Below are 27,762 nucleotides of genomic sequence, written 5' to 3' on the forward strand. Positions count from 1 at the left end.
CTGTTGACAGCTGGCTGGGCAAGTGCATCCTTCCTAAGGGCACAGCTATGTGAGGACAGAGCATCTGTAGTGTAACCTTAGAATAAAGCATCAGTGTGGAACAAAGTACAAGTACAGCGTCTGCCTACAGCCTCCCCTACACAGAGTGAGAAATGTTACTTCTTCCACATTTGAGTCAAATTTTTTATTATGTGCTGTGCCCTTGAAGCTTTTGAGCCAGAAAACAAAACACCAGAAAAAAAAAACCAGGCTCTGACAAATTAAATTAGATTTATTTTGTACAAATGGAAAGAGGTGTCATAGTTAATACAATACGAAGGATATGTAATTCTATACACCTGTTTCAACATTACAAAACGCCCTGAAAAGACAAGGACAGTGACTTCAAGAGGAGTGTCCTTACACTGATCACATTCTACTCTGAAAACACTTGAATTCTTAATAATGACAAATTCATCAGTTGCAGTAGTTCCAGTTATCAAGTCTGACATACAGTACAAAGCGTTAAAAACACTTACATGGAAGGCAGGAAAAAAATTGGTCAAGTGTCAGTTAACTCTTGGAAAGCTTAAAGTGTGCTTTAGTCAGTGCAAAAAGAGGAATGTGTCCATTTCTGGAGTCTGAGCGCCTGGTTCCTGCTGCTGAGTTATCCCTGAGAAAGCACCTTCTCTCTGCATGTCTCTCGGAGTTTGTCAATTGTTGCCATGGACAGACTGCCAGGTTCTGTGAATATTTTCTGGGGGCAAAAATGAGAAAATCCTGTTAAAATGGAGCCTTTAGCCAACGTGCAGGAATTCTCACAAACCTCCCTGTGAGATGGGCAAGATCCTTCCTTTGCTGGTAGCCGTGATGTGAAATTGCTTACTGCTGTTTGGCCTCCTCAAAACAGGGAAGAATCTTTATCTACTCCTTTGTAAAGATATGCTGGAGCACTCGCTCTGAGCCTCTGCTTTACAATTCATGCAAAAACAATGGTACAAAGGCTAGTTTGAATGTAAGCCTCCAGTTAACCTTCTTTTAGAAGGTATTTGTGGCACTGGATGCTATGCGTAGTCACAGACAGAGTCCTGAGTTGGAAGGGATCCACACAGATCATCCGGTCCAACTCCTGGCTCCACAAAGAACCACTCCAAAGTTAAAACACCTCTCTGGACTCAGAATATATGAAGCTATCCTGGGTAATTCATTTTTCACATACAACAGTCTGCTGCCAACAGAAAAATGCAGTGTTACTCCAATACTGTACTACTTTTGTCCTGTTCTTAGTAGGCTTTTGGGGGTAGCAGATACATGGACGCAAGGATTTGAGACAATTTAAATGCTATCAAAAACTTATATAATTGCTCTTGTTATTGCTTGTGGCTTTTGGGATCTCAAGAATAATACATTTTTCACTACTTGATTTAAAACCTCTGACTGAACAGAATGTGAGGCAAGCTGCAAGTTTACGGGCTTAAGTCTACAGCTGAGATGTGTCTCACTTCTCTGTACTTACACTTACAGCTCTGAAGATGAGGTTATAAATGTGCCAGTTCTGAACAGCATCTGATAACAAAGTCTGCGTAGCTTTAAATTGAAAACAATGAGCTTGTTCAAGAGGGAGACGTAAAATACCCACTGTCATCACCACCTCCTGTACTACTGTCTGTACTTCTGCAAGGAACAAAACCAAAGCACGTGCTTCAGTGGCACACAGGAACCTGAGCTATGCTGGTTATCTGCCTGCCACGAAAGCCCGCTCCTGACATTCACCACTCCAACTAAACACTGCTGGAAAATAAGCAACGCCAATATCTTCATTCAGTGTAACTGTAAGAAAAAAGTGGTGGCTTTTCTAAAGGCAGCCACCGTAAAATGCAATGGCATTAAAGGGAGAGGCAGGAAAAGAAAAAAAATGTCCTTCAGGGACAGGTGTTTGCATCAGCCTCTGAGCTGGTATTCTCATGATGGTTAACATTTAACAAACCTCTTATTCTAGACTCTTTATGGAAGGGAAAGCCCTTCAACCATCTTCCTTTTAAATTAAGCTACCCCTGTGATTTACCTTTCCCCTCAACTCTCTAATCAAAAGACTCATAAGCACTCATAGTTAAATTTAGTTTCCTTATCTATAAGTGAAAATGAAACCTACCACAGCCGTGCTAGAGCCGTGCACGGAGCTCTGAAAGGGGCACCGAACTTCAGGGAGCAAAAAGCCACCTCCTGCTTTGTGCTCAATGCACTGCAGTAACAGCAGTGGCAGAGCTCACTGACTGGGTGGTGGCAGACCTGCTCCTGGTGTCCTTACATTTCAGTCTTCTGAGTTCAGCTCTGAATCTTCTATACACACCTGGCATTCACTCTATTCATAACTTACAAGAATAGTTCTTAGTCTGCAGGTTGCCATAAGGCTCTGGTAATCAAGGCTTTCAGACTGGAGGTTAAGAGCTGGGTGCTGCCTTTTTGTTCTGACAGTGCTTTAGATCCTTCTACTACAGAGATTTATCCATGCACATTTAGAGTTCACTTGTGTCTGTCCTACACCCATCTCCTGCAATTCACCTGAGGAAAACCACAGGAACAGGCAATCCACAGTTCACCAAAATTCTGTTCTTGTCAAGATCCCTTCTTACCTCACCTGGTAAGAAGGATGGGAGAGTATGAACCTTTCTGAATGCAAGAAACATCTCTAAGTCAGTCCCATTCATACCTAACTAAAGGTTGTGGAGAATTTACCTGCATGAAAGTGTGACACTCCGTTACAAACGTTCCATTGGTGATCTGCTTAAATTTGTCACAAATGTCAGGGAAATTCGTGGCTTCCAAAATAAAAGCTTGATGTTGCTTAATTAATGTTAAGGCCACGCGGAAGATGATCTTTGACCCTTCGTAGAACAAGCAATCCCATATTCGGAGCACAGTCTGCAGGAAAGGGGAGAGTCCAGATTACAGCTTGTAGGTAATTACTGCTAACGTGCTACAAAGGAAACCATAAGCACATTGTGATGAATGGAATGTCAGGAATTACCTCTACTGGAAGGATGTCAATGAACAAGCAGATGAACCAGCGTGACACCACAAGGGTCCACATGACTCCGTGTCTTTCCATCAGCTCAGCCACAGCTGGAACTTTCATCTTCACCAGCTCCCCCAGGACTTCCTGGTCGGTTTTCAGGCCCAGCATTGCAGGACTGTAATAATCTTGGAGAGAAGCAGCCATTGTTCAGTAGGCAGTAGAAATTATTTTCCACAGAACTGAAGAGAATGCCCACATACAGCTGAAAGGCACACAAAGGCACCTCCAACCCACGTGTCCCAAGTTCCAGTAAATTAAACCACAGAGTGAAGATGCCTGCACTGTAGTCATACAGCTCTGCTCTTAGCCAAGGATCATCTCTGTACATAAAACAACATTCGCACCTACCAAATCGTCTCCTGTTAAGTTTATCAGAGCTCAGGTGGCCCAGGTGCGAGCCAGGAGAACTAAGCGGTACTGCGCCATCCCAGCTGCAGAACATGCACTGCGCTTCTCATGGCACAAAGCAGCATTACACTCAACCCTCAGGAACTGGAACTCTGCTGGCTGTCTGCGACCCTTACTTTCTTTGTTCTCACTGTGACGAGCAAATTCTGTCCACGAACAGGAGCCACTGCCACAGGATGCACTGCTTCACCCGCCTGTCTCTGACATGCTCCACAAAGCAACGAGGAAGTACACTGAAAACAAACACAGAGCTGCACCCTGAGCTCACAGCCAACACCAGAACTCTCTGCACACACGTTAGTGCTGTGAGCATTTGTGAAGTGGAGCACAGGAAGAGTAATGTTGACTCGTGAAGTAAACTTTGCTTAAAATGCTGCTTTCATGCAAGAAAAAGGCAAGGAATCCAACTCAAGATAAAAGAACAAGCCTGCTGCTCTTTGCTCCCCTTCTTGCTCCACTCATGCATCTGCAAACTGTTTATTTTTGGTGTTCCTGAGACAGGAGCACAAACTTCTTCACATCGTCACCAGTGAGTGTCCTTGGGAGGAACAAGGACCCTGTGCCATCACCTGATACCCCAAAATCAACAGCAGCCACTATTTTTAATCAGTGCAGCAGAGCAAATGCCAGCATCGCAGTGAGAATGCAACCAGACACCACGCTGTGCTCCAGGAGCTGCCCAGCAAAAAGCTCACAGCCAGAGACCATGTGTCCATCGCTCCTTGAATGAGCACAGCTACGAGCAGCTGAGAAGCCTCAGCATAAACTCCAGTTGTGTTCAGGTTTCTTAGATGCAGGCCAGGCAGCTGGGCTGCATGCAGCGCTCAGCTGGGATACTGCTGCCAGATCACAGCAGGGAGAAGTCACGTACAAGGGGCAGCATCCAAGATGGCTTTCTATGCATGCACTTACTGTATATTAATTAGAGCTGCCAGGGATATTAATTATAATATATATCGTTCTCTATATCATGGTATGTGTATTTGTGCCTCTGAAATGTCCCCTCAGCAAAGCTCTGCAGTTCTGGCTCTCCTCCCCCATCTCTAACGCCACTCTGTGTGCCTCCTTGTCCTGATCTTCTGTAGCTGGCTGCTCTGCCCAGTCTCTCCCAGGCCAAAATGCCCTTGTTTATAAACAAGCCTACACAGAGCCTTTCTGCACAAGGATGCTGTGCAGCAAATGATTTCCACTCACCTGCCACCCAGACACCCCAGCTTTATGTCCTTTTGCGTTGTGCCACAAACAATTTGAAATGTCTCAGTCTGCATTACCCAGACACAATTAGCATATTCATTAGCATCCCCTCTCTGGGGAGCACTGCACAGTTTATGACCTGGAACGGACCTAAGCCAGCATCTGCTCCCAATCTGCCACTCACTAATGAAAAATAAATAAGTAATCAGCAAGCATAGGTCAACAGTGTCACCCATTGATCTGGGCTGCTTTGCAGGAGTGTCCTCAAATGAGAGGTGATCTCCTGAGAAAACACGGTGTCAGATTGCTTCCTTTTATTTCTGCACTGAAAGATGGAAGTGATTTAGGCAATCACATGCTACATTACTTTTCACGTACCAGAAGGCAACAAACAAAATACTGTACTAGAAATTATTCCTCCAATTTATTGTTCGTTACTAAATTCCAGAAACTCATCTGGATGAAAACCAACTTTCCCAATATGAATCGCAGAATATCCTGAGTTGGAAGGGATCCTTAAGGATGATCAAGTCATAGAATGGCTTAAGGCTGGAGGGGACCTCAAAGACCATCCAGTTCAGGCTTCCCATTTCCAAGCTCTTTGGCAAGCCGCCCATAGGCTTCCCTTGCTTTCCCCACATCTTCTTCACCTGCTCTGCATCCCTGGAACAGCACACAGCGAGCGGCACCTCTCCGCATCCCGCTCCACATACGGCTGCCTGCCAGCGTCCCCCAGCAGTAATGAGATTTGCAGGAAATAAGGATTTGTGAGGACTGCACGTCCTTGTGAGGTGTTACAGCTAGATTAAGCGGTTCCAAAAATAAAAGTTTAAGATGCAGTACTCTGCTAGCCTTGAATTACCTCCCCGAGTCAGAGCTGCAGAAGTTATAAAAGAATCCTTCGAGTCTGTCGTGCATATGTCAGGTTAAATATAAACACTCCTTCTGCAAGAAGCAGCCTAGGAATTATTCTTAGTATTGCAGAAATAACCAAGGCACGACCTGAGCCCTGCTGCACGTCTTCCAGCATTTCTATTATTTCAAGAGCCTACATAACTCAGCCGGGGACTAACCAAATGATTTGTATTTATAAGTGTATTTGTAATTGTCATGGGAGACAAAGAGGAAAAAGATCGACCCCTACCATTTTAGAAGACGAAGTTCTTTGCAAAGTGACCTCTGCAGTACAATAATCTGCAGCTCCTCAGTCTGCCCACTGATCCCATCAGCAGGTAAAGGAGCGGAAGAATTGCAGTGTGCTGTGCAGCCACCACACCTACCCATCTAAAGCTGCACTCTCTCCTTTGTAAAGTTTTCTCTCTCCACTGAAAACCGGTTCATTTTCACACCGTTCTGCAGCACTCTTACATGGCTCCTTGTTGCAAGAGCAGTGGGTTTGTAGCCAGACTTCCCTCAAGGCCTGAGCAGAAAAGCAGAACAGGCTTTGGGCAAGAGCAGGCTGTCAACTGCAACTGTCTGGCTTCACAAAGAGGATTCACTTCTACATTTCCAATTGCAACAGAATCAAATTCTATTGCAAGCTTTCGTGGAAAAAAGAAAAACCAAACCTTTCCAGCATTCTTTCACTGTTTGCTCCCTATTGGCGACTCTCAGCCTGCTTTGGCCAGAAAGGCAGGGCAGTGTTCTGCTCTTCTGTTACCACCATGGGATAGTTCAAAAAGGTGAGACAGGTCTTGTAGGAACCTGTTTTGCGAGACTCTGAGTAAAAAAGCTGAACAACACATGTTTGGGAGGAAATCAGAAAATCACAACAGGAAAAGGAGGAAAACCATGAGTACTGCCAACTCTTTTTGCACTATCAGGTCGAAGTGACCCCCTGCAGATGTCCTGGCCACTGTGATATCCTGCAGATACGTGCTTTACGGGCAAGTTGAACTCTTACACTCATGTCATTTTAAAAACAAGATCCCCAACCTCCAAGGAAAGATGAGCAAAACCCCCAAATAGGCTCCAGCCATCATTTTTAATTCATTGGGTCAAAGCAAACAAGAACTTCTGTTCTGGAGTTCTGAACTGCAGCAGCAGCAGCCATCCGCTCACCACTGAGGATCAACTCCAAAACAAACACAAATATAAGCAAGTCCAATTCATTTTGGATGGCTACTACCTTAAAATAGGGAGAATACAGGCACTGTATAGATGTTTACTGGCTGTGATACTGGCGTTACGCAACAATTTCAGATTATGCTGCTCTGAGATATTATTTAACACCTTTTCAGCAAGCACAAACAGGCAGTGTTTTATTTTTCCTGCATAACCCCATTTGTCCATATTCTTCTCTTGCCTCTAATCCCGAATTTGGGAAATGGATGCTGGGGTATAGAAAGAACTGTCTGGTTTCTTTGCTTTTCAGGCAGCACAACGGGATACTGAGCAAATGTGGCAGCTAGCGTTTAGAAACAGAAGAGAGATGCTCTTAAAAATAAAGACTGTAGAAAGAAAAGCAAAGATGATATTGTTCTTGACTTTACGGTGAACAAAAATGAAATACGAAGGAGCAAAGACTCTGTATGCAAGCTCAGAGAAACAAAGCAAAGTTGGCAGCATGTTCGAAAGCACAAACACAGTTCAGCCATTCCAGTTACAAGGAATGAAACAGGCTGGGTTTGCCTTTAATAGTAACTCACTGTTGTATGTTTGATGCAGCTGTGCATCATTAGAAACCAATCTAGATTAAAGACGTAGCTATCAAAGCACTCACGCACAGACTGCACGCAGCAGAACAAAATGCTGTTGGTCAGTTTTCCTCTCTGACACAGGGTTCGGATTTTGGGTGGTCTTGTGTGGAGCCAGGAGCTGCACTCAATGATCCTTGTGGGTCCCTTCTAACTCGGGATGCTCTGTAATCGTGATTCTATGAGATTTCTTCCATTGGAGAGGAACTCATGACCAAACACAGCAGATTACCATGACTGCTTGCTCTACCCATAGTGGAAGCAAACACTTACAGCTGTATTGTGAGTCTTACAGGACTGGCAAACGCTGCTGAACAAGGGCTCTGGATTTCTGGTTAATTCCTATATGGGATTAGGAAGAGGAACTACTTTATCAGTTCACTGCACTGACAAGATTATTCTTAACCTCTCAGCATAAAACACACACTTGTATTATCTTGCACTTAAAAATAACCTCACAACGTTACATTTTCTTCAGCTCCTTACAACAATGCTAAAAGTCACAGCAGGAACTCCCTACTAAATCACTTAAAAAACCTGGACAGATGCAGGAGGCTTAACTAGAAAGCTGAGCAGACACACATGGTTCTGGCCTGATATTTGGAAAGGAATCCACACGTCCAACCCTTCAGCTTGAAGAGAAAGGGAACAAAATCCACAGTTCGCTTACTTCAAGTCCTCTTCTGATGGAGCCCAGGATACCATTTGCTTTCCGAGCTGCAAGAGCACACTGCTGGCTCATGTTAAGTTTTTCATCCATCAGGACCCCAGGTCCTTCTCTGCAGGGCTGCTCTCAAGGACTTCTCCTCCCAGCCTGTATGGATGCCTGGGATTCCTCCAGTCCAAGTGCAGAACTCTGCACTTTGCTGTGTTGAACCTCATCAGGTTCACCTGGGCCCACCTTTCAAGCCTGTTGAGGTCCCTCTGAATGGCATTCCTTTGTTCTACTGTGTCAACTGCACCACTCAGCTTGGTGTCATCAGCAAACCTGCTGAGGGTGCGCTTGATTCCATCATTGATGTCATTGATAAAGATGTTAAAGAGCACCGGTCCCAAGGCAGACCCCTGGGGGATGCCGCTCATTACCGGCCTCCACCTGGACATAGAGCCATTGACCACCACCCTCTGTCTGTGGCCTTTCAACCAGTTTCTTATCCATCGAGTGGTCCACCCATTAAATCCACATCCCTCCGGTTTGGAGATGAGGATGTGGTGGGGGACCATGTCAAAGGCCTTGATCAAGTCCAGGTAAATGACACGGGTCGCCTTCCCTTTGTCCACCAATGCCGTCACTCCACCAATCTTGAAGCAAACTATAAAAGGCACAAGTGAAAGAAGAAGTACATCCCTCTGCTAGCCACAAACTGAGAAGTAGGTAAAGCATTCAAATCTTCTGAACATAAAACATATGAAATAACCACACATCTCTCAAAAAAAGATGCCACTTCTATACATTCAGGTGGACAAAAGCCACTCTGGGCACTGCTCACAATTTCCTTTGTATCATTCCTTTACTTCCAAAGCACATAGCCTTCCACAAACACATTCTTTATGTTATTACCGATGCTGTAGGATACATCATACTGTGTTTTGAAATAATGTCCAAGCTTGCTGTAGGCAACCAACTTCAAAACAAAACAAAAGCACTCCAATATCTTAAGTTACAAACAAATCCACAATAAGCAGGTTTTAGCTCAGGAAAAGCCCAAGTAATCCTTGGATACATTCACTACTGGAGGAGAGAGTATGTCACTTCACTCTGTGACATTAACCCAACCTACATCAGAAACCTGCAGCTAGGTTTGATATTCACATTTAATGCAGAAAGTTGACTTGAAGGCACACAAAAGAAAGGGTTATCAGCTCTGCTTACAGAAATGGAGCTCTGTAAGGAACTTCTGTTTGTGGTTTTTATCCAAGGAATAAAAAGCGACTTTGACTACTTCACAGAGAAAACACCCCATAGATCTCTATGGGCTTTTGAACATAGTAAAATGAAGTCTTAAAAGAAGCATGAGCTGCAACCATTTGGATGTGGTGCTCAGGGACGTGATTTAGCAGAGGGTTGTTAGTTAGAGTAGTATGGTTAGGTTGCAGTTAGATTCAATGATATTTAAGGTCTTTTCCAACCCGAGCAATCCTATGATTCTATGATTTAAGCTCTGCTCCCACAGGGTAAATACAGCTATGCTGAGGAATACAATGTTCTTCAGCATTTTTAAATATGTTGGGTCCTTTTGTTGTGCACGGCCAAAGTTTAGCATGTTCCCACACAAAAGCAAGACTGAGAACATGAATACTTGGCCACACACAAGAGACCTGCGGCTTAGGCAAAACTGCAGCATTCCTACCCAGCTACCTAAAGCACACATACTCAACAATGAGCTTGCTCTTTTACTGATGAGTCTTGCAATTTGCAAGGGATGTTTCAAGGAAATATTATTATTCCAAAGTATAAGTATACTTATCATTTGAATGAAGAATAGCCCCAGTTCCTTGTTTCCTGCTGTCTCCCATCTCCCTCTTGCCTAGCACTTCAGATTCGTAAGTAATAAACATTTCAGGCTTATCAAGGTTTCTAAATATACGCACACAATGACCCCAACATTCCACTTTCAGCTTATCAGGACACAGCATGCTTAACTTCTAGATAAATACAACTGACCTCTAACGTTCAGAGATGAATCCTTTCATTGTGCAGCTGACTAGCAGCAGAGTATGTCCAAGTCTCACATTTTCAAACTCCTGACTACTCAGCCTCTCTCCTTGGGGCAGATGTGATGTTGTACCTCAGAGCTGCACGTGAGTATCGCTTCATGCATGATCAGAGGAATGCTGTGTGGGTTTGTGAGGACTTTGCCAGCACACAGCCCTGCAGCTGGGTGCTACCAGTAGAGCACGATGAGGAAGCAGCCCAGAAGCAATGCTATAAAAAGGATTACTTATCAAAAACGACTTTGCAAACATGACGTCACGCACATTATGCACAGCCTTGCAAGCTCTCCACACATGCTTGCAGTGCTCAAACACTCCCTCTGAAAGGACGTTTTTCATTATGTGACAGTCTCCTCCTAAGCTGCAAATTCAGCTCAGCGTTACTCCACTCAGGTCCCACAGTGCCTTTTACCTGCACAGCTGACTAAATTCTCCATATGGAACCAAGTTCCACTTCCCCTTGGAGAAGCAGGTCTTCAAAGACATGGCTGTCTTGCCAGCTCTGCATTCTGAAGTTCCAAAGCAATCCCTCTGGGTATTCATTCAGTCACCAGAAGGAAACAAATGCACGCTTACTTGCGACTAAAAGAAAAACAAGCAGTCTACACAGAAATACTTTATAGGTAATAGTGCATTCTGTATTCCTTAAGTGGCTCCTTCCTTAAAACCTAAAGTCTGTATGACAGGACTTCTAAGAAGGTCATAACATTGATCAGAAGAAAGATGAGGATATGCAAAAGCTGGATGAGCAATTACGTTCTGTTACTCAGTTGAAATACTCTCTTCTCTTGCATTATGCAACAATACCTGCAAGCCTATGGTTGATACAACTGCAAACCAGAAACGTGTCAGATATCACTTATCCAAACACACAGATGTTTGCCTTAACCAGCAGTGGCTAAGCTGCACACCAGAGCAGTATCTTGCACTGCACCTTTTGTCCTTGCAGATAATGCCCGTTAATGCGGTCTGCCAGTCTGGTGGTCATCATTCAAAACTCTGCTCTTACTTGACGTTACTTATAAACAACCAGGCATCATAACAGTTAAACAAATCAACCATTTTAAAAAGCACCAGGCTGAAGGAAGGTCACTAGACTGACCCCTGAGGAGTACTTGCAGGCTAAACCTAAATGAAGAACTTAATCATTAACAGTGTTGGGGAAAGAGAAAAAGGTGGTGTTTGTTAATGTGCCCTGACATGAGATTGCCTCATGTCAGGGCACACAAAAAAATGTGTTCTACATATATTAAGTCCTGATACCTGTACATGATACATGTATAGCAGAGTGAATAACTGCCATATTTTTCCTCTGTTCAATTCCCAGTTTATTCACAAATACATAAAACATGACTACTATGCTCCTTAGATTACATACCAAGGTACCACATTTGAAAATTACTTCCTACCTGCTGCTCTCTAAAGTAATCCAGCCTCCCCAGTATTTCCCCAACTGAACAAAAAAAGTGTGCCAGCAAGCACAGCTGTAATGAACAGAAGTTGCAGACACTTGAACTCTCGATTTGAACTGAATCCTTACTGGTTCCTGCGGGCTCCAGCATCTTCTGACTGAGCCTGGGAATAAAAAGATCTTGGAAACCACCTACAACTTCAGTTAAACAATTCAATTCTCCCATACTATGGGGTGGAGATGTATTTCTAATCCTTCCAAAGCCCTTGCTGAGCAGCTGGCAGACACAACAGGCTGTGGGACTGCCTTCAGCAGAAGAATGACTCTCTGGCTTCATTCAGCTGTATCGGCTGATGTGTGGCACACAACCAGCTCCAGTCCTGCTAAACTTTTGCTGAGTCAGAAGGTTTTTGAGGGGTATAATAAGGTAATTCAGCCATAAAACCTTTACTCAAATTGCCCCATTGCCAAGCTGTCCCCTTCTGCCAGGGCAGAGGAGCTGCACTTCCATCACACCCTATGGCACATGCGTCCCCCTCATCCTAAAGACCAGTAACGAGCAGGGAGGTGAGCCCTGGTTTCAGGAACATGATCTGTGGCTGGTTGGCTTCACCTGCTGGCCAAAAATCCTGCCAGTAGCCAGATACCAGTGTGGATGTTGAGTGCAATTAAATGTGTGTGGGCAGGGGCAAGGAAGCATTCATTTTAACACTGCAGAGGGCAGAGAAGGGATTTCCAAATTGTCCTAAATATCCATCAATTTAATCAGCAGTGACAGGACATAAGCAGAAATGAGGACATGATTTGGAGGTATATCTCTTGCAGTGAAAGGGGAAAGCATAGACTGTAATTGAATTGACACAAAGAAGAGAAATGAAACTAAGGGAAAAGATTGGCTCATCAACCTGTTGGCATCCAACAAACCTGACTCTTCCCTCTAAAAACCTGGAGAACGTACAGTATTTCTCTTCTTCCCCAACAAGTAATTATATGGCTTTAAACTGAAAGGCACTGTACTCAGCACTACTAACACAAGGGAGGTGCTCACCTGAGCAAGTTTCCTCATGGACATAGTCTGCCTCTCTCTCTCTCATACATACATAATATTTCACTGAAATTATGCAGCTGTCTTACTCACCACACTATGAATTTTATCAGATGTTTTTACTATACAAAAGCTTCACCCTGCTAACTTGGGCTCTTGCTGAGTCAGCCGAGGCGGAAAAAGCATCTCAAGCTCACTCAAAAGTGACTGTGAAGAAGAGAAGACCTGCCCAGCATAACCATTCTGAGCAGATATCCCTTTCCCAACTGGAAGTTGAGAGCCTCTGCACTGAATGTCTAGAGAAGAGGAGGCTCAAGGAGACCTTATTGCTCTCCTGAAGGGTTGTGGTGAAGTTGGAATCACCCTCTTCTCCCATGTAACTAGTGATAGGACTACAGGGAATGCCCTCAAGTTGTGCCAGGGGAAGGACTTATCCCCCCCAGGGACATCAATGGCATTCAGGCAGTGACAGGTCACATGGCAGAGGGCAGCTTTCAGTCCCCTACCTGTTGGCATGGCTTACAGTTCTCAAGGCTGAGCCAAAACAAGACGGTTGATTTCTTTAGGCTATTCTTACAGCTTGAAAGTAAACTTTGGGGCTGTAAAATCTCAAATATTTGCAAACTGATTCACAAGTCAAAGTGCTCCTCACCTGTCTCTAATCCAGCAATTTGCAAATGAAGTCCAACCATTCCATCTATGTTTAAAAAAAAAACTCAGCTCCTATATGATGTATTCAGTGTAAAAGTTATTTTCTTACACTTGGTTAAATAATTTTTAAAACTCCCACAGCTTTCTTCCCCAGAGTCTTTCTCTTCTGTTCAGAAGGCAGCAAAAATGGAAAAAAAAAAGATACATTTTAAAAAAAATCTTAAACCAAACCAGAGAAACATGGTATCAGTCTTGATGCCTCTGACCAGCATTTAGCTGACACTGTCCCACTGCACTCAGCCTCCAACCACCCGAGAAAAACATCTGTTCAAAAGCAAAACTGGGCCAACAGCGAATTTCAAAGCTTCCTTATAGAAAAACAAGTTTCTCAACATGGCTTTACATTGAGGGTGTAGCTGCAGTCATTCCCATGCAATGCTCGTGGGAATTCCTGACAAAGCCATTCTTCCTCTAGAACTAAATTCCTAGAACGTATGTTCCCAAATATACTTTCTAAGAGTATAACACGTAACTGTGTCCGATGTCTGCTCGTGGTTTTAAGCTAGTCCACACACATGGTGAGATTCAGCTTATATACAAGGCAAAATTCAGCAGGTAAGCTCCTGCTGCAAAGCCAGGCAAGCAGGCAAGAGAATGTAGGGAGCTGCTGAGCTGACCAGTCGTAAACGCCATGTGTACCTTACGGTGTGCTGTACTGCCCTCAAGGCTCTACTGACCAGCCTGGCTAGATCCTGTAATTGTTTATAAGAGCTGTGATAAGAAAGTCACATGCACACACAGACAGGGCGACATTTGTTTGCCTTGCTGTGCAATACTGCTGCATGGACAGTGCCCAAGGCACGCCTGCTCAGAGGTCTCCTGTCTGGCAGAAACCCACACTACCTTGCAGCTACTTCTGAAGAAAGGTCACTCCTGCCAAATCACTGGGAATCACTGCTGCAGACTGAGCACTCAAGCTGTGTGCATCACCCATCTTCGTGCTCTGCAATCACTGCTTCTTCTGTGCCTCAGCTCATATTCCTGCAAACAAATCCCAGACACTATCCAAGCCCTGTTCTCCAGCATCACACTGGCATAGGAAGACACCTACCAAACAGGTATAGCAGGGAGTGAGAAATAACAAAACCAAGGCTGAAGTCTGACTGGAGAGCACGCAAGTTTGGCCTCTGTGTTGTCCTTGCCTAGTTTCCAGGTCCCTAAAATGTCTTCAGTCCACATCAGCCTATTTAACACCTAAAATCTTGAAAAATGGACTAAAATGCAAAGATCAAAGAAAAGCCAGGCTTTGGTATACAAAGATAACTGTGTAAGCTCTTAGCATACCAGGCAATATTCTTCCAATAAGGGCATCTAGCAACCAAAAGGACTCCTCTTCGTTCTTTGTAATAAGAATCAGGTATCCAGCTATGAAATTCATGCCCTGAAAGAAAGAGAATAATTTTAAGATGCAGGCATTTACCTTAAGAGTTTCTATGTCATTTCTTTTGATTATGGGCTAACTTACTGCCATTCTACACAGCTGGAACATTAGGTGAAGTTTAGTAATAAAAGGCACTGGTTGAATAAGCTGTTAAATCTCCATGGTGATGGCTACCAAGAATTACTTTAAAAAGCTCAGAGAGAGAAAACTGAAAGAAAAAACTTAGTAGCATATGATTTATTTCCAATTTTCCCTTAAAAATAATAATCCCAAAGCCCTGTCTCAGTGCAGTCAATGAGTGTTCTGGCCAGAACCAAAACATGGCTGGTGTGGATGTGCAACACACCTGCAGGTGGACCACGAATCTGCAGTAGAACGTTTGAGCCAAAGAATCCTGAGTAAAAAGTTGAAACTCCAGTAGCTTTAATGAGCTGTTGCTCATATTCACCATAACACTGCTATAGAAATATCACTAATCTACTTTCTTTCTATTCCTCAGCTTTCAGTTGTCTCAAGTATGTCTGTTCTACTGCAAACAAGACGATACTTACAACAATACAGAAAGCAAACTAGCGTGACAATTTACAAAAGATGTCCCTGAGGTGCAAGCTCCCCTGGAAGTCTTCCTAGGCTAGCAGAAAATTACATTATCTTTAAATATTTACAGGCTATGAAAGCCAGTGCTGGTTACATTGTCTTCTTCAGTTTCACCCCTTTATTTGTCTTTCTCCCTGCTGTCTCCCATTCTAAGCTCAGCTTCTGCAGCATTGCCAGTGGCTACAGGCAGCAGTGCTGTCACGGCTCTGAGGAGGATGACAGCCACCAAGAAGCCAGAAGCCTGTATGGAAACCAAGATCTCATTTCTTCAATTCACCTGCCCCACTACAGAAGGCCTTGTAGCACTCCCAGAACGGGGAAATATTAGGACACTGCACCTTACCCAATGGCTCATTTTCAAGCTTTGAGTCACAGCAGCTCAGACAGACCTTGCACGGCCTTACACGGTGCTTGGCCTCCTAGCCAGGACATCAACTATTTGTTTCTAGGCTGATAGCTTAGTAATTGCATCCATCTATGGTGACACGAGACTGCTTGGCATTTAGCACTGCACACACAGAAAACTTCTCTGAAGCGTAAATTCGCAGGGCTCTGAACTTCACCGGTTGTAGCAGGGCAGGCAGTGCCATGCTGCTGTCTCAGCAAACACCAGAAATGTACTAGCACTATGAAAGTGCCCCCCCAGAGAGTCTGAGAGGGCAAAAATTGCAGAATTCTACTTATTTATGTCATGCCTCAGAAAGCAGTTGCTAGCATTTGGTTTAGGTTCTGTTTGCAAAGCAGACTCTTCACAGTTCTATATCTTCTGTTGTTCCCACAACATTAAACATTTTAATAAATATGCAATACCGAGAGCAATAACATTGAAAAATCATGCAATTTTTTAATTGCCATGTTTCAAACAATCTCTGTGTACAGCTGGTTAGCATACATGAGGGTTAGGTTTGCATTTGTGTCTTCAGTGCAGAAGGGGAAGAGAACAGAGGACTTTATGAAGTGAACTTCAAACCAATTTTCTTCCCACTTGCCACCTATACTAGGAGGAGGCACCAAAAAAAAAATAGTGATCACATACCTGACAATATCCTACTGCTTTATTGTGATGTCCATAGGCCACCAACACGTTGTAGAGTGTGTGCTGCAAGCAGGGATCAGCCGTTTTACGGAATTTCACATTATCTGGAAATGTTCTGTTCATGTCTAGACAGAAGGGGAAAAAAAGACCAAAGTTAAGAGCTGCTCCTCCCTTTGCCTTCCAGAGAAACTTTTGCAGCTTTCCTGAAGTACAATCAAAACCTCATTAAACCGTGGTTTTGGTGGATGAGTTTTAACAGGAGCAGCTTTACCCCTATTTTGGCTAAAAGGCCATCTGCATTTGCAGATAATCTATTCCTAGAAAGACTGATCTTATTAGTGTACAGAAATCAATTCCAGGAGGACTACAGGAATTCTGCAGAATGGGTTCTCTCATGGTGTGACTGCAAAGGCTAAATGAGAGCAAACCACTCAGGTCAATAAAAAAAACAATGTTATTGAGCCAAACAGCACAAAATGAGCTGCAGCTCTAGGAAAGCATATTCCATAACAAACCAAATCAGCTGACTTATCACCCAGGAGGCTTCCACCAAACATTCCCAAACTATTAAAAAAATAAACAAATAAAAGACCTATTCTTGCAACTGATCACTTTCACTTGAAATCACAATTTCTTTGTAATTTGGTTTTGATTGTTTGGGGGTTTTTTTTATGATTTTTTTTTTTCCTCTAGGAGGTGACCATTAGACAGTCTGTTCCTTCCTTTGTGCAAGAACACTGAGAAGGAGACTACGCACATCCCACATGCTTAGCTCAATGCCGGACCAAGGACTGTGCAATTATTGGCATTTCAAAACATTCCTTTCTTCCAGATCAAACACAGATCTTTACAAAGGACCAAAAAAAAGGCATGCAGGTTTGAGCCAGTCACCCCAACACTCTTTGGTGCTTGGAAAGAAAAAGGCAGAGTTAAGTTTTTAGCCAGCTTCACCCTGTAGAGGGGTGAGCAAAGGTCACCCAGTCCACTCGCACATCTGATCTGTAGAAGCACAAGCTGGGGAGAAAAATTCTATTTAAAAGCAATGTTGCTTTGAAGATTTTCAAAATCTGAGATGTTAATAAAGTAACAGTTATGTTGGTTATATTTAACAACAACATAACAGTGACAGTCAGCAAAAACAAAAAAAGTTCAGTGTGAACATTACTGCACAGATGTTTGTGTTCTATGAGTTATCAGATCTTATCAGCTGTTTCTGCATAAAGGACAAAGTCTACCACAGCCTTGACATGAGCTGGAGCTGCACGCAACTAAAAGCAGGAGTCCCTCAAAATCTTGTTTAGTCTCATGGAAATCTGAAAGCATTAAGAAATCATCACACAAATCACCATTTTTTTTTTTTTTTCCTTTTAAAGTCAATAAATCATTTACAGAAATGGGAATGTTAGAAAATATTTCACCTCCCATGTGACCTGCAAGAAAAGCAAAAGGAAAAAGATAATTTTAAAAGGACTTGAGCAGCGGCCAGGCAGTTATAGGATAACTATGTTTGTTTCCTCTTGGTAGGAAGAGCAGCATTGTATTTGCATAACCAGAATAATTTGTTGTTTATTCAAGTATATGCTGGACTTAACAGAAAAGATGAAAGCTGACATTTCAGCTGTGGCTCTTCTCAACAGCTGTGCAGAGTAAGGAAAGGAGTAGGAAAAGTCCAAAGAGAACAGAGGCTGACCAAACTGAAGTCATCTTCAATTTCACAACCTGGGGAAGGTCTGTAGACAATCAGTTCCTATTTGCTTTCTGATCCCAGAGCATGTTTTCTTTGTAAATAGAGCATGAATTGCACAAACTCCATTCCCTCTCATCTCCAAAAGAACTGGAGAAAGGCAATAAGGAGGACTGCAGGTAAGGTACTCTGAGGAAGTATCACTACACACTTTTCCCCTCCAGCTCTTCCTTCAGCTATTTTGGCAGACAGACAAGGTGAGGAAGCCATTTGGGCATGATCTGTTAGAGCATCTCTCACACAGAGCCCAAAGAACTAACGCTGTTGCTTCCTAAATACCCTGAACTTAGTGAGCATGCCCAATCCTCACTAGCAAGTCAACTCCCTTCAGAGAAACTTATTTATGGTTTGAGAGTAAAATGTCCACTGTCTCCAGTGAAAAATCAACAGCAATTGCCTGCATCACTTTTCTGAACCTGTTACAAACGATCCCACAGGCACCATCTGACCCACATAGCCAGATTTTCACACCAGAGGTCAGGAAGTGTCATACAGGCCAAGGGGACTGTGAGTTTCTCACCAATACAGCTCCTCTTCGCTCTTGAAATGCAGGAGTACAAATGTGGCTGCTAGCTGTGTGTGTAATGAGAGGACTCGCACACACTATGGACTTACCTGCAATTCAATGGCCTGGTCTAGAAGTGGAATATTTTCCAATGGCACCCACAGCAAGCAAACATTAACTTACAGCCAGACCTCTCTGTAATCAGCACATAGCCTTTGTATCAGGAGGACAGCCACGTTTTATCATACCAACATCACTTGTCCTACAAGATTTACTATAATAGGGCATGAACAACAAAGCTCAGTAGGAATGCATTCCCTTCTAAATATGTACTAACGCTGAACTATGAAAATTTCCATCAGAACTTCGAGACAGGCATTATTTAAGCTCTTAAACTTAAGATGTCTTCTCTCTCTTGTACTTCTCCTGTTCCAACAGCAAGTGCCATACAGCAAAAGCAGCAATAAAGCTCATCAATTGGGAATCAGCAAGTTGAAGAGGGGAAATAGTCAAAAGACAGTTTAATTGCTATCAGTAATCAGATTTTTCTTTAAAACTAGACCAGTTCTCTGTACAGCTCTGCATCCATGCTATACTGGGGGCCCCAGGCCTGGACGCAGTACTCTGGATGAGGCTTTACAAGGGCAGAGCAGAAGGAAACAATCACCTCCCTCTCCCTGACGGCTACCCTTCTTTTAATGCAGCCCAGGACACCACTGGCCTTCTGGGTGGCAAGAGCACACTGCTGGCTCATGTCTAGCTTTTCATCTATCATGACTCCAAAGTCTTTGTCAGCAGGGCTGCTCTCTAGGAGTTCGTCTCCCAGTCCTTATCTGTAACTAGGAACAGCCCAACCCAAGTGCAACACCCTGCACTTGCCCTTATTGAACCTCATTAGGTTCTCATGAGCCTGCTTTTCAAGCTTGTCCAGGTCCCTCTAGCAACTTAATTGATGGCAACTTAATTACATCCCACTGAAGACATTTCCAGACTGCAAGTAAATTCCAAATGTAAATGAAAATTGTTTTGAGCTTCTGGGCACATAAAAGGAACAGGAAACACTGGCTTTTACACATTTTACAAAGAATTTGAAGGAAAATCCACGGTTGGCTGTGCCCTCCCAACCCTCCTCCTGAAATAAGAGGAAAACATGGCTGCTCTTCCCTTGTTTCTAAACCTCAGCATTGAGCTGTCCTATTACATTACAGCTAGACTACAGGACTGCCTGAAAATTTTGGGAACAGCAAACATGAGAAGCAAATGACAAAACAACTCCACACCTTAACTTAGTTTTCTCTTACAAAGAACCACTCTGAGGGGAAACCAATGTAGGCAAAACGTACTGAATGTCAGGCAACAATTTACATTGAAACAGTCCCCACCTAAAGCCCACAATAATAAAATTTATACAGTCAAGAAGATTACTGAGTTAAACATAAATTTTCCATTCACTTTTAATACTTCTCTACTTTAGCCCTCATACATTCACACTGCTGTTTCATCTCTAAACGAAAATTATCACTCTGAAGTACCAAGTTCTTTTTTTTTTTCTCCCCTCTTCAAATAAAGCCCTCCACCCCATTTTTCCTATATCCCATTCCCTCACTTGCACAGCAGCCAGGCAGTTAAAAGATAACTGAGAAAAGAAATTGCTTCATCTCTCTCTTGCAGCAAATACACTTGACTGAATACATCTTGCTCCTTCACCTGGTCCTTACCAAGGCTGGCTATAGAAACTCAATGTTGTAGTTTCCTCTGTATTCACGAAATTAGAGTTCTGCTGTTTCCAGCTCTGAGCAGGATACAAACCAGAAGATTTCTGGCTACTCTTTGCATAGGCAGAACATGAAAGATTATGTTCCAAAATGCCTTACTAAGGTGTGCAGCCCCAAAAGCTCGTGGTGCTGCTGTTGAGGGGAACATGGCATAAAACAAGAAGAGCTTCAATGCTTATCTAACTCCAGACAAAAATCAGTAAAGCCTCAACTTTAACAACCTGGCTTTTTCAAGATGGAAAAAGGCAACAGCAACCTCTTCTGCCATTTTCATGAAATATCCTCATCACTGTGCTTGCTGCTCTTCCAGGTCCTTTGGGGAAGGAAGTAACAAAGGCAGGTGTCACAGTAACTCATCATTCACCTAGGAGATGACATAATACTTTCTAGTTTGTTCGCTGTTCCTTCCCAAATAATTTCTAATCTTCCTTACTGTTTTTGACCACATGATAATCCTGGCAAGAACTGTACTGTTAAAGAGCTTATGGCTAATCTAATTTACATGTTAGTTCACCACTACTACCAAAACCTAAGTTTTCCATCACATACTTGATCTCCTACATTTGAAGGGCACAGCACAGCAGACAGACAAAGGTTCTGTTATCAGGACAATGACCTGTTTTGATTGCTTCAACCAGCTTGTCATTTTTCTCTCCTTCAAGCAGTGTCTGGTAGTATCCAGGGTTTTGCTCCATGTTGGTTTGAGCCCCACTCACGATCATCCAGATCAATGCACGGTGTTCGTTGGGAATGCCTTTCCTGATATATCTCTTCACTGCAAAACAAAATGATTCTTTTTAGTTTATTTATTTTTAAAATATTTCCACTTATACTTTTCTTTCAGAATGACCAAAAGAAAGTTTCTAAGTCAAAGGAAAACTCTTGACTACAGATTATTATGCTTTCAAACCTATACTACCAATTAGGACAAACATTTTCTTCTCAGCTACACAGTATGTCTTAGACTCCCCACACTGATCTTCACTCCCAGCCCTCTGTCTCCCATAAGGACTTTGAATCTTTTCCAGTTTTCTGGATGGAGATATAAACAGCAATCTTTGTCCTTCTTCATTCAGCCCATCTTTGATCTCTCCCTAACATCTTCCAGTATGATACCACTGGTTGCTTGCTTATGCTCTAGCACAAATGGCTATGTTAACATAACACTGGGATTTCAGCTTAGTACCTAAGTGCTGAAACCACAGCAGACAAAGATACACGTGAAATGGGACGCTAGTGTCTAAGCTTTAGAAGTGATAAAAATGTGAGTGCGCAGCAGGTTTTTCTTCCCAGAATAACAGGGAAGTCTTTTCAAATCTAAAATAGCTGTTATCACCTGCATCGCACCATTCTTTTTGCTTGTTTGTTTGTTAATTCAAGATGATGATTCAGTATGAACATCCAGGATGCAAGATTGCAGGAAGAAGCATCAGGCTATTAGCAGCCAAAGCAGCTTCCTCCTGGGAGTGGAATGAAAGACATTAAGACAGAGGCAATGCTGGTAATTAATTCATAATCCTAAACCCTAATGATCCAAAAAAGATAGCCAAGCACTTTAGATTTTCTAGCTTTTTCCAGGGAGAAGAAACTGACAAAGGCATCAGATATTTCTTACTAACAGAATGGGACTTGAATGAGACTGAGGAATTCTTTGTTGTTCCACACAATAGCATCACCTAGCCTCCTTATATCCAGTCACACAGACCTGTAACTCAAGATAAACAGTATCTGAATTAAAGGCAACTGGCCTTAAAACAGCAGAGTGAAAGAAGAGTTTACAAGAACTCAACCACTGACTTTCTATATGCATTCACCTTATTTTAGCCCATTATCTTCCAGAACTCCAAACTGCTTTCTCGGTGTCAGTGGAGAGATCCATGCATCTTTAATGGGCATTCCAGACACTTGAAATCTGGTACCTTCAGAGAAATGTTCCTGCCCTTCACATTTGCAAGAAACACTCGACCTTCAAGCTGCAGTTTTTGTTTAGTGATCCCATGAGTGTTTATAGCACAGGTAATAGTCTCTCCTGTTCCAGCTATAATGTAACTAACTACAGCCTTCTACTAGATAGACTGGAAATAATTCTTAAGTTTCCATGTTTAATAATCCCCACTTCATCTTTTTTACAACATTTTGCTCTCTGATGCTCAATAAATCCTACAGACAGGCACAGCAAATGCAGGAATGCATCTGAGGAACCCTCATTTTAGTCAGTGAAATGTCCAGATGAGCCTGCAAATGCTCCTAAGAAGCTCAGTGACTGAGCAAATTACTGGGTTATCATATTGTAACACGTAAATTTAGACGGTACTTTAACAGCTATCAATTCTGAAGGGAGAGCCAGCATCCACATCCAACAACACGACATGTTAAATTCAGAGTCGTGGGGATGAGCCTTTGACCTTGGCACAAGGGGAAAGCAGCCCTGCAGCTCTGCATACACTCATTATCCCTCAGTGTCATCATCCACATGACAATAGGTGGCCAGAGGCTCATATCAGCCAGGCAATTGCCTATCCCAGTTTCCCCAGCTTGTGAAGGGTGGAAAAGCCCACCAAGAAAATGATAATTCTTGACCTTTTTGTCACAAAATAAAGTTGTATTTCCCTTTTTTTTTTTTTTTTTTTTCTTCCCCTTTACACTGCTTTGCTCTGCACCACAGACAGACTGAGCCTGCAAATCCTCCAAGCATAGCTGATGAGCACATTACTGGGCTATCTTACTGTAATACAAATTCAGATAGTATGTTTTTCTGGAACAGCTATCCATTCTAGAAGCAGAGCTAGCATCCACCTCCAAAAGCATTGCACATTAATTCATAGAAGTGGACATGAGTCTTTGACCTTGGCACAAGGAGAAAGCATAGCAGGATGCTCTTCAAAAAGGCCCAGGAGAACTCAAAATGAGATGGGTTCACAGATAAGCCTTCTGGGCCTCAGTGGGAAAGTGGTAAATCAAATTATGCAGGAAAATACCAGCTAAAAACAAAAGTTATCCTGCTGATAATATTACAAAAGTGTAAAAAGCATCTGCATGTTACAGTTACGATTCAATGCTGAGGAAATTAACTCAGACCTTAGAGAAAGATTCCGCAGCAGAGCTGAAAACAACTTACCAAGAAGGAATTGAAAGTTTTGCTTTATGAACACACTGCAAAAGAAACAAAACAGATCTGTGCTGTAAGCATTCAAGTTGCTGTCAAACATACAAACTGACTTTCTAAGATGCTCCTTACTTCCTCCAAGCCCTGCACAGGAACAGAAGTGCTCCTGTTACAATCACGGTTTTGTGCCATCTCTTTCACTTTTTGCTGTGTTTTACCAACTTCCGAGACCAGAAAGGCACCTTTTGCTACTGGCCAGTTTTGCCCAATGCACTCATAAGAGAACAGACAGTTCTCTTGCACAGCATACTTTTGGCCAGAGTTAAGCTCCTTTGGGTGATTAGGTTTGATAGTTTGTCTGTCTTTTGGTCCTAGAAAGATAGAAGTCAAATGGATGGAAGCAATAATTAAGTGGACCTCAGCAATGAAGGAGATCGAAATAGTTGTTAAGGGACCAAATAACACCTAGAAATGTGCATGTGTATAAAAGTCATTGTAGCTAGCTAGGGCAGAAAGCAAAACGAAACGCCACCAAACAATATGAAGGAAGAGACTGGAGAATGAGCAAAGGGAGCTATCAGCCTAAACACCCATGGCCCGCCCTGCCAGAAGGCTGTGATCCAGAACAACAGGATACACTCCTTAATTATCCTTGTTAAAACAAAGTCTAATTACTTTTATTTACAGTAGAAGCACATACATACATACCACACAGGGCATGACAGCAGCACGTGAACACACCACATTTCCAAACTGGAAAATTAGCACAAGTCATCACTTCTTCCTGTTCACTCAAGTCACCCTGCTCAGAGGAATTCTAAGCTTCTCTGCATGTAAAGAGAAATGGGTGTGGAGCTGCAGAGCTGCCTCACTCATGGCTAGCCATAGAAGGATGCCTTTTAAAACAGCCCCAGGAAAACTCCAAGTGAGAATATCAGTTTGCAGATACATCTGTTGGGTTTGTGGGGGAGAAAGTACTCTTCAGGTACCTGGAGTACTGCATCCAGGCCTGGGGCCCCCAGTACAGGAAGGACGTGGAGCTCTTAGAGTGGGTCCAGAGAAGGGCCACTAAGATGGTCAGAGAGCTGGAGCACCTCTCCTATGAGGAAAGGTTGAGGGAACTGGGCTTGTTTAGCCTGGAAAAAAGAAGGCTCCAGGGAGACCTTATTGTGGCCTCCCAGTATGTGAAGGGAGCATATAAACAGGAGGCAGAATGGCTTCCAAGGGTGGATAGTGATAGAATAAGGGGGAATGGTTTTAAATTAAGACAGGGGAGGTTTAGGTTAGATGTTGGAGGAAGTTTTTCACACAGAGGGTGTTGAAGCCTTAGAACAGGTTGCCCAAGGAGGCTGTGGATGCCCCATGCCTGGAGGCATTCAAGGCCAGGCTGGATGTGGCTCTGGGCAGCCTGGTCTGGTGGTTGGTGACCCTGCACATAGCAGGGGTTGGAACTAGATGATCATTGTGGTCCTTTTCAATCCAGGCCACTCTATGATTCCTGCTTATGGCTGACTTCTGCAGCAAGGAAGTTGATCAGAATCAGCTCCTGAGCAGAGCCTTAGAGCAAGGACCCTCATTCTAGAGGATGAAATTCAACAAGAGTACAGAGACCTCCTGCTCTCTGGGTTCCCACAGGGTCCTCCTCCAGGTCAGGGTGCACACCAAAGCCACTACTTACATGATTCTCTGTGCATCTGCCACAGACCTTAATACTGGTATCAGAGGGGAAGTATTTAAATCAGTAATGGTACAAGTTAATCTGCTGCTTTTCTCCCTCAAGGTATCAGCTGAAGATAACAAGGGAGGTCTTTTTTAACAGCTTTACATTTACACTCAGACCACATTTGCCCAACACTGCTTATTCCAGTTGTTCTCCTTATAGTTATGCACAGTTGACAAACTGAAGTATCTTTTGCTAAAATTAATATTATCAAAGATGGCACACCAGCACAAAGGGGCTTCCTACCATCAAGGCTGCCTGCACCCTCTCAGGGGATTTAATACATCCCATTTCTCACATACTGCTGCAGACCTTTAAAAAATACAATACTGTTACTGAAGACTGACACAACACTAATGATTATTAATGGCTATTAGTGGAGAAGCAGCATGGCTATTGCTACTGACGTCTAATGGACAAGCTAAGAGAATTAGTCAAAGTTTCAGCTCCAAAACAATGCCAAAGGCATTCACAGTGCTATGTCACAGGAGCGTGACAAGGCTGGAACAGGCTATGTGACAGGAGAGAGATGTGACCAACTCACAGATATTACTGAAGGTTGCACCTGTCACAGTTCACACATTTTAAGAAAATAAGGAAACATTTTTTCCACAATCTACACCAACTCAGAATACTTCATAGTTACCATTATATAAAATGTAACACTTTAAGTAAAAGCTTCTTTATATTTGCAAGAAAAGTAAGAGAGCAGTAGTTACTTTCACGTAACCGGGCACTGGAACAGGCTGCCCAGGGCAGTGGGCACAGCCCCTAGCTGCTGGAGTTCAAGGAGCATTTGGACAGCACTCTCAGACACAGGGTTTGAATGTTGGGTAGTCTTGTGCGGAACCAGAAGCTGGATTCAGTGATCCTTGTGGGTTCCTTCCTACTTGGGACATTCTGTGACTCGATGATTTAGCAACTATAGCTTAAACCTACATTTTCTGGTGATCCTCAGCCTCAAGACTGACATCGCTCCATACACTGTTCCACTTAAGATGTCTAACTTGTTATCACTTCATTATTGGTGCCAAGGGAAGAAGAAAAAAGAAAAAAAACAACCCCCAGATTAGCACTCAGACTATACCTGAGGCAGAGCTTTGAACATTCAACTGCATTTGTCCTAATTCCTTCACTCTGTGAAGCATTTAGCTCCAGTTCTCTGTACACATCCTTTGAGCAGCAAGGTAAATGTTGTTTTACAAAAGGAAGAATTTGAAAGCTGTCAGCAATTGCTCTCCTGGCAGAGCCCTCACACCCTCATCCTGGGGCTCGCAGACTCTGCAGCTCTGCACATCTTTTCAAAGCATGCCATGCAACAAACAGCTGCACACCAGCATCTGGAAGTTCCCGTGGCTGTAATCTCTGGGTTACAGATGTAGTAAGATATTATAACGTTTGCCAAAGAAGGATTAATCCTTTGTAAGCTTTAAATCAAACCAATGATCTCCCTAACAGCAGCGTATTCGCTTAGGTATCATTACTGTTTATAATAAGAAAATAGAATACAACATTCAAAAGCCCAAACCAATGCAATTTATACAGGTTCCACCAAATGCATTTTTACCCACAAGTAACCACACCTTTTAAACCCTTCTGTATGCTGTTTTTCCCCTTCAGGAGCTTGGACCATTTTATTGCTCTTCTGGTGAGCACCACGAGGTATCTGGAAAAGAACGCTTCGTAGGACGCGTAATCAAAGTCATCTGGCCTCTCAAACCCATACGGATCAACCCTGCAAAATAAAGCATTCTTACACAACTGTTCCTACATACCTGCAGTTGGGGAAAATAAATGAACAAATAAAAAGCTACAATGCTTCAGATAGCTTCCAGCTGCTATTTCCAAAAGCAGCCAAAAAATCTCACAACCCAACAAAACCCTGCTGTACACACGCTGTTAAACGCCTTTGATATGCAATGTGGAATGTATGTAAGCGAAGTGACACACGCACTGCTCAGCCAGTTTTACAGATTTCACTGCTTCTAGGAGTTCTTAGAGCAAAGGATCCGTTCTGTGCAAAACTGACCCAGATGACTGCACAGAACCTTATCTCGGGTGCTAATGGAGTCTCAGAGCCACCCCAACCCGGCCGAGTTTCAGCCGGACGCACTGCGGGAAGGCAGGTCGGTGGTACCTTCCCTCCCACGCCGCTTCACACCTGCTGGTGCTCACACAATGACGGAATTTGTCCCCGTGGTGGCACCTGCACAGCGCTATGTACACGCGAGCACACGGGCGTGCAGCAGAGTGAAACGCTGCACCAGCGGCCCTCGATCTCCCGCGGGGTACAGGGGAAGCCCAAAGCAGAGGACGGCTATGGCACCTCCTCCCTCCCGCCCGCACCTGCCCCGGCTGCCAGCCCGCCTCACACCTGCGCTGCAGGCGGGGGGGGGGGAGCCATACGGCTCCCTCTGGCCCTGGTCGCGATGCCAGCGGGGAAAGGGCTATTTTAAGTCCGATAAAGTCCCCGCCTGGACCGGGCGCCTCCGCTCCGGCACCCGGCTCGCCTCCTCCCTCGGATGGGCAAAAAGTTGTCCAAACGGCGTTCCCCAGGGCCGCCAAGCCCCCCGCCCTACCTGTACGCCCACTCCCGGCCGTCCTCCAGCCCGGCCATCGGCCGTCAGCGCTCGGCCCCCTCCGGCCGGGAGCCGCCGGCGGGC

At 43.7% G+C, this 27,762-nt stretch overlaps 1 protein-coding gene across 1 annotated transcript; it reads right to left on the reverse strand.

Moving 5' to 3' along the window:
* Nucleotides 1-251: 251 nt before the first annotated feature.
* GRTP1 (growth hormone regulated TBC protein 1) lies at nt 252-27,762 on the reverse strand. The gene is made up of 8 exons (XM_042866914.1): nt 27,679-27,762; nt 26,683-26,834; nt 20,890-21,048; nt 16,250-16,374; nt 14,520-14,616; nt 3,008-3,180; nt 2,716-2,901; nt 252-736 (listed from the first exon to the last, which is right to left on the reverse strand). The coding sequence occupies exons 1-8, from the start codon at nt 27,714-27,716 to the stop codon at nt 647-649; spliced, it is 1,020 nt and encodes a 339-aa protein (XP_042722848.1). The 5' UTR covers nt 27,717-27,762; the 3' UTR covers nt 252-646.

This window comes from Lagopus leucura, unplaced genomic scaffold (assembly GCF_019238085.1).
Source record: "Lagopus leucura isolate 7727_CA_CO unplaced genomic scaffold, USGS_WTPT01 Super-Scaffold_100001, whole genome shotgun sequence".
In the NCBI taxonomy this organism is placed as follows: Eukaryota; Metazoa; Chordata; class Aves; order Galliformes; family Phasianidae; genus Lagopus; species Lagopus leucura.